General features: G+C 44.5%; 3 protein-coding genes across 3 annotated transcripts; 1 reads left to right on the plus strand and 2 right to left on the minus strand.

Annotated features, from left to right (window-relative positions):
- Window positions 1-1,891: 1,891 nt before the first annotated feature.
- LOC4817153 (uncharacterized) lies at window positions 1,892-2,832 on the plus strand. Its single transcript, XM_001356811.4, has one exon. The coding sequence runs from the start codon at window positions 1,921-1,923 to the stop codon at window positions 2,665-2,667; it is 747 nt and encodes a 248-aa protein (XP_001356847.4). The 5' UTR covers window positions 1,892-1,920; the 3' UTR covers window positions 2,668-2,832.
- twit (target of wit) lies at window positions 2,658-8,190 on the minus strand. Its single transcript, XM_001356812.4, has 3 exons — window positions 7,909-8,190; window positions 3,442-3,654; window positions 2,658-3,376 (listed from the first exon to the last, which is right to left on the minus strand). Exons 1-3 carry the CDS (start codon window positions 7,976-7,978, stop codon window positions 3,159-3,161), a joined length of 501 nt encoding a protein of 166 aa, XP_001356848.1. The 5' UTR covers window positions 7,979-8,190; the 3' UTR covers window positions 2,658-3,158.
- A 3,161-nt stretch (window positions 8,191-11,351) lies between these two features.
- LOC4816793 (uncharacterized) lies at window positions 11,352-12,432 on the minus strand. Its single transcript, XM_001356813.4, has one exon. The coding sequence runs from the start codon at window positions 12,415-12,417 to the stop codon at window positions 11,422-11,424; it is 996 nt and encodes a 331-aa protein (XP_001356849.4). The 5' UTR covers window positions 12,418-12,432; the 3' UTR covers window positions 11,352-11,421.
- Between the last annotated feature and the right edge of the window lie 207 nt (window positions 12,433-12,639).

Here is a 12,639-nt window from a genome sequence, read left to right on the forward strand (position 1 = left end):
ATTTTCTGTGCTATTTTTTCCCTACATTCCCCGCTATATTTGCCCCAAATCAGGATACAGCAAGGATGATTTTTCAATAGTTTTATTCATCATAGCTTAGCTTAGTATAAATAAATAAACAAGTGGAAAACATTTGTATCTACTATCAAAATATATGGACGCGTCTATCCTTAAACCTAACAACAACTATATCTATCTAGAGTCTAGTACACCGCGTAGCCCCTCCCTTGGTTGCCATAGTCAAAGTCCTGGCTTGACGACGACGGTTGACGATGGCTTGTTAGGTTCGGATCTTGCAAGGGGTGCGCTTCTGTACTGCTGGAACTGTCCGGCTGCAATAGGACTCGGTCTGTCTCGAATACGCCTCGGTAATGCTTGGATAGCACAACTACATACTGATTCAGCGTTTGATTCGACTGCGGATGAATGAGGTACCGACGGCGAACGGACTGCAAGGGCAGAAAAAAGAGCGTGGGACGCAAGAAAGAGGGCCATGGCAGTCGCCGGATCCAAAGGTCGCCCAGACCAAAGGACACAGCCTCGCGCGACAAGAAATATGTCATCGTGGCCCCGTGTGCAGGAGCCGGTGGAGAGTTTGCGATATCAGTCGGTCATGCGTTTGGAGTGGATCGTCATCGTCGTATGAACCGGAAGACCAAAAGGGTGATGCCCCTGGTCAACGATGGAGGGCATATCGGTCTCCGGTGCACGCAAGTGGTATTCCAAGCCACCCGAGGGTGCGATCTGCCAAGATAATAGGAAGAGTTAAATAAAGTAACAATATTAAATGATATGCAAGCCTTCAGAAGGCTATATTTCAGACAAATAGGGCCACATCGCTGCAGGACCAACTCTCCCAGGATCGTGAGAATCCAGACTGTCGAACTGCATCAAAATCTCGACTATGAATATGGGGCCGATTTTTTGCAAATTTAATGATGTAACCATCATGATTTTTTGCGAAAATCGTGAAAAAATGGATGTCCCTTTTTTCCGATGGCAGTCGACTGGCAGGACTCTCCCGATCACGAAAAGACATGCCGCACTCTGATCGGCTGACGAATAGCAGAGTTATAGCCTACGGAAAAACCAGTATTCTAATAAAAGGCAAAATCCAACTTTTCGGGAAGCTAAATCTCAGACAAATAGGGCCTGATCGGGGCAGGACCAACTTTCCCAGGATCGTGGGGATCCAGACTGTTGAAATATTGTTTATTTGTTAAGAATACAAGTATTGATATGGGGAATTTGGTTTGCATGGCTTTATTGGTAGGGCTGTTATGGGCGGCAAAAGTCAGTGATTATGAGTATGTACTCACTTTTGCTCACTGTATATGCTCAAAATGTGCCGAAATCGAGGAATAATATTTAAGCTTTAAACAACAATGTGGCCACAAAAAATACTGATTTGCCTATCTTATTGAGCAAGTTCGATGGTTAATGAGGCGGAGATAGAGGACAGAGAGGCCTAGCAGGATGCCCAAAGGCAACAGTAATCAACAAGGACAGCCGACAATTTGCATAAATTTAATTAGGAATGGTATGCAACCTCCTGCCACTGCCACTCATCGCTGCTTGAGATTGAGGACTGCGATAGGGGAGGCCTCGCCGAATAAGGATAACGTAGGAAGAAGGAAACCAGTCACGAGGGTTGCATTGTTTCGTAGTCGTATGTAAGGCTCATAATTGGATTAAACTTCTATGGCTATCCGAGTGTCAGTTTGGATTTGTGAAGCAATCCCCACTGTGAGAGATACGGATTGACATACAAAACGAGAAGGGGAGAGAGATACGGATTGACTTTCAGTGAGAGAGATGGGGGCAGACCTTGGCTGATAAGCCGCGATTATTGATAACCCAAAACGGGTCTCGTTTGAGATTTAGAAACGCGGAGCTCAGTTCTATTTTGAAACACGAGGGATGATCGGTAAATCGCTTCCGTTGTTCCTCCTCCTTCTTGGGCCATCTATTATAGAGGCCCTGGGCACCCAAGTGGTCTGCTACGACAACAAGCGGATGTTGTCCCTCATCGAGGGTCTCAATGGCACCGTAGACGAGCAGCTCTCCCTGGCAGCGTTCACCTGGGGCAAGCTCCGGGCCGACTACCCGAGGGATGTGGCCAAGATCGAGGACCTGGACGAGACCATGCAACATGTGATGTGTAGCAAAGACAAGAACATCACCCTCAGCCAGCACCTGCAGGGGCACCTCCTCCGCGAGCACATCCGGGAGCATCTGGAGACCCTAAACAGCACGGCGCTCTTTAAGCAAGCCCTGGAGTCGCCCGAGCACGAGCTGGGAAAGTGGCAGCTGGCCATCGGGCGGCACTCCCGGAGGTTCCACTGTCTCTTCAAGCCGGCACAGCTGCAGAAAATCATCGGCAGCGTGTTGAAGCGGCTGTACAGACTGGAAAAGGCCAGCGCGATGGCTGCGTTTCTCTACCAGCTGTATATGGTGGGAAACAAAGACTCCTTCCAGCTGATGGTCTACTCGGAGCTGCTGCTCTACGAGCGCTACAAGAGCGGTGGCCAACAGAGGCCACAGTTCGGCAGCTACATGGCAAAGATGTGGCAGAGCCTGCAGATGGAGGAGCCCTACGCGACCCTCGATCAAGCCGTCAAGCAGCGCCTGCTGGACGCGATAATAGATCTCCTGGGTTATCTCTGAGGAGGATTCAATTGTGTAAACTTTATTCGGTGTTTGAGTGAGTGTGTGCTTGAGTATTTTGTGTTAATTCTTGAGTCATCATTTTTTGTTGCAACTGTGATAATTACATAGAATGTTTTGTTTGTTTTGTGTTTGTTTGCTTTACATTAAAATATGTTTCACATAGTATACTGTTTTTACTGGTATTAGGGGTATTTTTGGGATATTTATATTTATTTGTGGAAAGGCTTTTAGAGGGGGCTTTGAGCTTGGCTAACTTTGGCACTCAGCCAGGCAAATCAAACGCGTACAAGAACTTAATATAATTACTTAATCTTTGAGGGAAATCTAGGCTAAGGAGTAAATTAAACTAACTAAATCGTTAATCAGCAACAGCCCGGCTCCATGGACCAGGCAAAATATCACGTTCCAACTAAAATACAGGATAAAGAGAGAGAGATGCTACAGAAGGACCTTCCTTGAGCCCAGTCCAGTCCAGTCCAGTCCTTCATTTATATGGCCAGCTGTGGGACTAGACCCAGGATGGGTATCATAAGAATGGCCGTCATAATCGCCACCAATCCGGGGGCACTGTTGCAACGATCTGTGAGGCAGTCCTCGCAGAATATCCGCCGCACATTCTTCTCGGGACTGGTCACGTTGCACAGCTCCACGGGATCCGATTTGTTGGTGTAGTAGCAGAAGCGTTTGGTTATCATCTTGCCATTGTCTAGAGGGGATTGGAGTTATAAGGAGTTATAGAGTTCACATGACAAATGCTTCCGATGGACTTACTCTCCTCCACAGTCTTGCGGCAGACGGGCCGCTCGTGATCCGAGTTGATGGTGCTATTGCAGCTCCTTAGCAGATTGATGTTCCGCTCCTTGATGAGATCCGTGGGTATGTTGTCCTCCTGGAAGGTCACATCGCAGAAGTCCTCTGCCCCAATGGTGTCCGAACTGCAGTGCCAGCACTGCAGATGCCGCTGATGCTGCTGCTCATGTCCGGCTGCAAGGCAGAAACAGAAAGAAGGAGGATTTCAATAAGCCACACTCGTACTTCGGTTGACCTTTGAAAGGGTCACTCTGACATAGGTTCATTCTTGGCAAGCTGAGAACTTTATTTGCGTTCTAAAAATACTCGAGGGTGACACAGTTTCCTTTCACCATTCGATATGGGGCGGTTTCTGTGTGTATCCATGGCACTGAGTCGAAGGATTCTTCGACAACGATGTTGACATCATCATCGTCATCATTGCCAGCCAGCCACTGGGTTCATGTGCCGCCCACTGCTGGCAGTGGAGTGGTGCGTGGACAGTCGGGGCGGCGCCATAGCCCAATTTTATTACGTATACGCCATCAAGTCTCTGAATGACGGCGATTCACTGAAGTTACTTTGAGAATGCGGCTAAATGGTGCGTCAATTTTGGGCGGTGCGGGGCGTGGCTTATAGGAGGAGGGGTACAGCAAATTGCAGCTGTGATGGGGAAAGTGAGAGATTCGACTTTAATTTGACTGAGAAAAAGGTTTTAAAGTGGAAATAAATCCATCTTTATGGTACCTAATGTTCAGAACCTTATCAATATTTCCCATATGCGTGATGTTTTAGGCATATTCATACACATATGTCGTAATCTGATTGAACAGTCTAGATCCTTTGTGAAGAGTTCGAGCTAAATATTCTCATAACTTCTATACCCCTCATTCCATTGTGCTTTCTTATCGATACTAGTCTATTATATATTCCTAAATAATTTAATTAATTATCAAGCAAATCAATCAACCTCTTGTTTTCTTGTTCGAATTTCCTTCAGGAGTATTACTCACACAAATTGTACTAAAAAAGCTTTCATTTGTTTCCACTATTCTCTTTCTTTTGGTATAATGTTTGTTATTATTGAATCGGTATTTTTTGTTGCCACTTCCCCTCGCTGCTTTCATTTTTCTCTTCCAATAAGTCATTGCAATTTCTTCAATTATCCCCCTCTTGCCACATAACTATCCCTGATTGATCTCCTCACATAAATATAGCTTTATATATCCCCCATAATGATCATTTCTTTTATTCCCGAACAAATGTTTATTTGGTTTTCTTTATAATTTGTTTTCGTGGTGCATTCGATTCGCACCTCGAATATGTGTATGTATGTATTTTTCACGCACAAAACATGAGAATTCTGCAACTATTTATAGGATTAGACAAATGAATTAATTAATTCAAGACTCATTCAAAAGTGGGCCCGAAGAGAGAGAAGCCCCCCACTAATTGGCTTGAGAAGTTTGCGTGATTTGGCCTGACAGTGAATCAAGATCGGGTTGAGTCCTTGAGAACGTTTTTGCATGTCCTGCTGGTCAAGACTGGCAGGACTAGCCCCGTTTTCCTTGTTTGGAAGGCAAACATGCCACTTGGGCACGTGCCCCCTCTGCCACAGCTGCCTTGAACACACAATCCAGTCCCTGACACCAAACGAGGAGGAGTGCCTGTCAAATATTGACTGTAAAACATTTGTATTTCATTTTTGTAAAGTTTTCGCTAAATTACATTATTACACCCTGGCTGAAGATATTACGTAGACGCTCAAAGTCCACCATTCAGTCTTAACTCTAGCGCCAATTGGTGTGTCCTTGGCATGTCAGACGGGGCTGCTTGGAATGGAAGTTCCTTGGGTGTTTTGGTTGCTTCAGGTGCTGCTTTCCACCCACTATTGACTGGACATATGCATAAACTAGGCCCAGCAACTGTCAGACTCTCCTTTAGAGCCTTGCAAAGTATTTTGTTTTGGAATTTGCCATGCAATTTCAGGTAATTGGCGCAGAGTTTTCCCCTTTATGGTGTGATAGTGTGAGTAATTGATTGTTTTTTACTGCCTCAACATTATGGCCAGCTCAAGGTCGGATTTTAACGGTTGTGCTTAACATTCTCTAAGCGTTTGGTAAGGTCACGCATATGCCACTGCTTTGGCATTGCTTTGGCTTCCCTCTTGTTTCGAAACGTGTTTCGGGTTTCGGGTAATTGAAAGTTGAGACTTGTCTGAAGGAAGTTCTTCTGCAACCCTATACTCGATGGTTTCTTCTGATACCACCATCCACCCCCAAAGCCCCAGAAATTACCCTGTAAACAGGCTTTCAAGCGAAAGTAAATTTAACACCCCCATAAAAACATTGTATCCAGACAATAACAAATATAATTTGATACGGATCGGATGTGTGTCACTTCCTTTGTGGGAGTACCATGCCCATTCCCTGGGCGTATCCTCATTATCGGCTGGCGAAAGTTACGCAATTCCTGCCATTGAACAGGGGCTCTAACAAAAGAGAACTAACCCCCAAAGAAGGACACCAGAATGTGACATAGTTTCTATAGGAGCACTTTGTCGCTGGCACTGGGGACTGGGCACTGTTGGAGATGCCAGATATGGATGCTGCTGAGAAAGACAGCGGGAGTAAGTCAATCGCTGCTGGAAACTGGAGCAGACGCCATCCTGGCGCCAGTCAGACATGCGCACTCTCGATCCGAGTCCAGATTGAAGGCGCACCAGAGGCAGAGGCAGAGGCAGAGGCAGTCAGTGGCAAAAACAAAGCAATTAGATAATTGCAGGACATAAAGGAAGGCTAATTGAGAGCAACAGGAGGGCCCCCAGTCCCAGACCCAGCCACTGCTTCGATTCACCATTTAATGGCCCAATCACGATGCATTCATCAGAGTCGATTCAGCATTCCAATTATGGAATTTGCATTCAGCATTTTATAGATTTTGTTTTCGGGAAACCAAGTGAAACCAAGCAAACGAAAAATATCAAAATAAATATTGTGCAAACGTCTGGCTGTCTGGCAGTCGGGGAAAATATTTGGTTTTTATGCCATGCAGGTTGCCAATCACTGAAAAACGCGTGAAAATCACTGAACAGAAAATGCTATATGCAGATATATACGAGGTACGAGGTACGAGTACAGCGATGTTCATTAAGCAAGCAATGACCCACCTTTTTTTCTCTTATTTCAAAAGAATAATTGCGGAAAAAGCTGAGAGTGACAAGGTGTAAAGATGGGACTGGACGCCTAAGGGAATAGAAAAAATTATTACGATTAATTTAATGAGAGATTTAAGTTATGAAGATCAGAAATGAGTTTGGTTCCAGCACTTAGAATATGTATAATTTCCTAATCAATTGCTGTAAAGTGTCATTAAAATGTGATTGATTTCAATAGATCGATAAGTTGAGTAACGTTTAGCAATTGAGTACTCGAAGTGTTCGGAACTGCCTTCCGTAAAGCTAAGATCGAACACATCCCATTCTTTCAATTTGAATTGAAACCATGGATGTCAAAGGACTTCATAAAAAACATATTTAATTTAAAATGTTTCAAAATTTAATGCTTTATTTGTGGAAATAGGGAATATGTTTACGGATGCCTTCAATTCATGATGTTTAACTTTTAGTTTAGTTGTACCGCCATAATTCCTTTATAAACAATCACATCTATGGATCAACAATAACAGATGCTCTATGCATTGATATATTTCTTTCAGTTTACTCTGCCCGAAACAAATCAAGCCTCTAGAGAATCTTCAATTATCTTCCACCCGCTGTCACTCTCCACACGTGTTCCCCAGTCACAATAAACAGAGCCATGTCTCTAAACACATATTGCCCCATTAATATATCATTATATTCGCCATTCGCTATTAATTTGTTTATGACAGATAAAAACAGCGGACACCTCTATCATTTTGAGTGCTCGAGGAAAACTGTCGCTCATAAATCTTCGAGCAAATCGCAAAAAGCATAAAAATCTCTGGGTGAAATGTGTGAAGTAAATTGTATAGATTCTACCTGAAATTAAATGAAATGAAATGAACGCGAAAGTTGTAAGAATATTGTGCCGACGGAAGAGCTGAAAGAATTTTCATAAACACCGCAAAGGAGAATCGTAAAAACTTTTGCACGAATCGCACGAAAAGAGGAAGACCAGCCACTACATAAACAAAATCGAGAGATGGGGAAAATGGTAAAATTGGGAAAATTTCATTCATGGACTCTATATGGAAACCATCACAGTCGACACAACCACCATCCAAACTAATCGCAACCTGGGGCGGCCTTGTGGGGGCAGATGGAATTACACGTAAACAGAAATTAATGAAAAATGTGTACTGTTCTTGCGGGATTATGTTTACACAGACATTATGGACCATGTTCTGGTACTGATCGACACTTAGCGGCAACACCTGAGGGTCTCTGCTTCAGTTTCTGTGGCTCACCTGAAATGTGCCAGGCATTTGCCAGCAAGAAGACGCCAGCGATGAGGGCTTTCATGGGCACTGCCGTCATGGCTTCCTTAGGGGAGCTGCAACTGGAATGATAACTGCGAATCCTTGCGGGACTGGTAGGCGACTCTGTGGCGCCGGTCTCCTTTTTGCACTGTATTTGTATCCTTCGAAGCGGAGAGAGACTCAGTGAGAGAGAGCTGCGGGAACTGCGCGCGCGATGCAAACGGTTGCTCGGCCGAGGAACGACTGTGCCTTGCCACTCGCAGGCTTCGCAGTCAAAGTGCCCCACAACCAAGCAACTGCGGCGCTGGCGCCGGCGTTGGATGTCTCTGCTGATGCTGATGCCAGCAGCGCCGTTTGTTGTTACCGTGGACTCCCGACGATGACGTCGATTCTTGGGGATGCCCCATGCTGCCGCTGCCAGACAGCTAGCCAGACACTAGTACTATTTGGATGGGTTTTTGCTTTGTTTTGTTTTCTTGGAGGAAGTTTTATGCAGCTCCATTGACTATGCAGTTCTTGGCATCGGCTGCAAGAAGTTTAAAAACAATATATGTATGTAGATCTATGGGCTACAATCTATCATGTCAGCGTGGAATGAATTGAAGTGAATTTCAATTTTCAAGAGGTATTATCTTTGATATGTTAAAAACTATTCTTAGAAAGATTAACTAAAAAAAAATATTCAGTATACTTTTGAGAATTTTTTTCAAGAGGCTATATAGTAAAGTTTTGAGGTCTATCATTTTATTTACCAAATAACGGCTGTAGTAGTACACTTGCTTTATATGTATGCTATGCTAACGGCGAATAGATGGCCGATCTATTGCAGCAATGATCATTGGGAAGCGTGCTGGACCTCAATGGCCGCAAATGTACTTCCTGTGTGGGTGGTTTCCGCAACGATGGGCGCATTCTTATTCTTTGTTGCATTCCTTTTCAGTCGTTGCTTTTGGTATTGGCCGTTTCCGTTTCAAAATACGCCAGCTCAAAAAGTATTGGCTGTTAACTGAACTAAGATGACTGGTGTGGCGCCATCTGGCCGAGTGGCCAAAAAAGGCGCCACTATGGAATATGGCGGCAATAATTGGAACTAAATTTCTTTTTAGCTTTTTTCGCGGTCAAACCAGGGCTGCTGCCGAATAGATTTTCTATGCGCTCAATTCAAATTCAAATTATTTTTATTATTTGCAGAATACTGTATATTGATATTATTTTTTGCTAAATTTATCGACTCTTAATTTGTTGTAAAAACCCTTAATTCAAGTAAATATTCATAATTTATGGTTTTTAGTAATCTTGAAGATCTTCTAGATGATGCCAGATGCGTGACAGATTTATGATCACCGTCACCGCCACACTTCACATCTTAGCTGGGGAAATGTATAATCTGATATCAACAATAATATTCCAAGCTATCCATCTACTTACCGCTGTAAGGAGCAGCCACATAGATTGCAATTGGGAACGAAGAGAAGGGATTTGCTTATATTTACATTTATGGTGGAGCCTATCAGAATGGGTTCTCAGATCTGTACTGTGTTCTAAAGATAGATGCAATAAATAATTCCAAGCAAATATTTACTTATACCATAAGAGGGGATGGGGATTGATATAATTTCGCCTATAGACGTACATCGGCTAAATATAAACCAATCAAGGCATAGCAGACTCTTTTAGGATCACGAGGCTTGTAAATTTCTTTTGGTAGATCTTATGAAACGCAGCAAGTTGTTGGAACCAACCATCAAAGTGTGCACCAGAAGTTCAAAGAGTTGGATCAGCCATACAAAATAGTTTGAATCGAAGAGATTTATCAGCAGCAGATAATGCTGCCTTCAATGGAACCTAATCACCTGATAATCTACGCCACTTTATGGTCATGTTAAGTCGGCTTTGCTTAAGAGTTTAGTCATGCATTTAGCCAGTAGTGACATATCTAGATCTGCCCCTTATGTTCCAAGCAAATGATTCACATCACCATCGTTCAGGCCGTTCGGCGAGAATGATTCATGGGCAGGACGCACATTTGGCAGTTGGCAACTGCATTCATTCGGAATTAGCCAAATTTGGCCACACTCTTGCCAAATTAGCCATAGCCAGAGCCAAAGCCGTGCTGTGTGTGGAGCACACACGCACCTGGCAGCAGATATACGATTTCGTATGCAAATCTTGACACTAATCTGCGGCATTAGAGGCTCCTCCCCATAGTCGAGCCATAGCCGGCTACCTGAAGCAGAAAGCAGCCAAAGTTGACAAAGCGTGAAAAATGCGACTTGCTCGATCGAATGGATGTCGATTATTGGCAGGGGCTGGATCGGCGGGGCTGAGGTTAAGGCCTGAGCAATAGAAAATCAAATCCAAATTCAAATCCAAATCCGAGCTCGAACTCGAATCACATCGTAAGCGTTGGAGTCGAAGAGCGAGCATGCGCATGTGCAGCCAGCAGCCAACGGTTGCCCTCGGGCCACGGGGCGTATGCGCAACATTCGATTGTCGATTCTCAAAAGCCGTTGTGCCGATGCCGTTGCTGTTGCTGTTGCCCCTTGCCGTTGATAAATGGCCAGTTTTATTGAAAACTCTGTACGACATTTTCGCAGCAGAGAAAATATGTAAGTTGAAGCCAACAAAAAAATAAACAAAAAAAAACCAAATAAAAGCCGTGCGACAAGTTTAAATGGCCAAAACGTTTATTCGTGGCTTAGTTGCCACCCATTTTTTCTCTGAATTTTATCACATTTTATTTCATTTTACTCGTATTTCTTAAGTGTTTTTCTTTTTTATGACAGCTTTCGGTTTTTTGTACGTGCCATGTGACAAATTTTATTTATTTTCGTTATTATTTTCATGCGATTTTAATTAAATCATAATGGAATTATCACGCTACTCGTACATGGGCGGCACCCAAAACATAGCAGCAATTTGTCTCCGCCTAAAATCCGTATTCCCCGCAAATCCTACGCTCAATTAGCTAAGGTCAAAGGTTACTATACAAAAGGGAGATACTCGTACAGAGAAAGCCAAAGGAAGCCTTTGCGTGGTCGGCAATTAAGGAATGTTTTGCGAATTGAATGCCAACTCATTTCCGCTTCGATGCGGTGGCTGATCCACACATAAGCATATATGTACATATGTATGTCTTATCCCAGAGGCTGGGCAACGTTCATTCTTTACGATCCGCACAATGTCAAGCGCAGTGATGTGAGACAATTACTTTTGATTTGGCTTTGCAAAATTGCATTTGATTGGGCAAAGAAAGAGGGCAAGTCGGCCGTACATGTGTACGAGAGGATGGTTAAGAATTGAGTCACTTGTGTATTCAGAGGAGAACTGGGATCTGATCTGATATTACACTCAAGCTTTCCTTGACTTAGGTCATTGGTCCAATCATTAGTCACTGCTGATTGCTCTAAGCTACGCTCACCTAATTCTAATCCAAAACATATCACTTTTGAAAATAGTTTTTAATTTGTTTTCGTTTCCTACCGAATCCCCCAACCGGGCCTAGTATGTGCCACTCGACGTCGATCGATTCCTGGCCACACACGACACCTTGTGTATCTTGAAGGGTACGTTCCACGAGCGTTCGTTTAGTGTGGTCAGGATGCAATGGAGCAGCTGCTGCAGTTGCCGCATCCGCAGCACATACGGAGCGCTCTCAGAGTCCTTGAAGATGGGCTTGCCCTGGGCCTGGCAATGGAACATGAAGAAAGCCCCACCTGCCGCTGCTTCTGGGATGAAGCCAAAGGCCAAGGCCTTATTCTTGAGCTGCAGGATACCCGTCTTCTGCTGATGGTTGAAGAAGATGCTGAGTGCAGCCCCAAGGCTCTTGTGCCTGTTGTATAGTATCCCAGTGATCACCTTCTCAGTGTTCACCCAGAAGTGGTGCCTGTCCATGGAGCAGGCGGTGAGCAAATTCTCCAGGACCAGCTCTGCAGCCCGCTCCGGCCTGTTGATCCTCGCTGCGCTGGCATTGTGGTACTTATGGCCATTGGCAACGATCCTGTCCAGCGTATGCGAGCTCCAAAAGTCCAGCGACCGGAAGTTGCTGGCACAGCAGGCCATCACACAGCAGGCCAGAGTCCGTCCCGGAACCACTTGAGTTTCGGCAGACTTACCACGAAGTTGTGTCCCCGAAACAATTTGTTCGCCAGACGTACTAGGAAGATCTGAAACTTCCTCCACGACCTGTGCACTGCCCCAAAGCGACCACAGCCGGTCGGAGATCTCCACCTGGTACTGGTCGGTCCGGTAGTTGTTACTACGCTTACGACCATCCGCGTTGCGGTTCAGCAGACGGCTCCATACCGGCAGTGGATCTTCATTTTTGTCGTGGACTTGGTCTTGGTGTTGGGGGGACTTTGTTGAAGCACTTTCCATGACAGGACCCAGAATCTGGCAGTTGTTGAATGGGAATTCGGTAGAACTCAACTGAACTGAGCTTCGGGGTAGGATCAGACAGGTAAGTGGAAGGTAATGGGATGTTTCAATTATATTCATGTTGAGCTCCCGGATTTTGGTAGACCTTAATGCCAAGTTATGCCCTTATATGCCACGATCTGTGTGCAAGGAGCCTTATCCTTATTCATCTCCTTATAAACAATGAGGTTACCTCTTGAGGTTACTGGAGCTATCATTGTCGGCAGTACAAGTTTATAATTCTATTCAAAAACTTTAAAGTCCCATGGAAAATCCTTAATTTTCGTACCATCTAATTACGAT

This window comes from Drosophila pseudoobscura, chromosome 4, assembly GCF_009870125.1.
Source record: "Drosophila pseudoobscura strain MV-25-SWS-2005 chromosome 4, UCI_Dpse_MV25, whole genome shotgun sequence".
Classification (NCBI taxonomy): Eukaryota; Metazoa; Arthropoda; class Insecta; order Diptera; family Drosophilidae; genus Drosophila; species Drosophila pseudoobscura.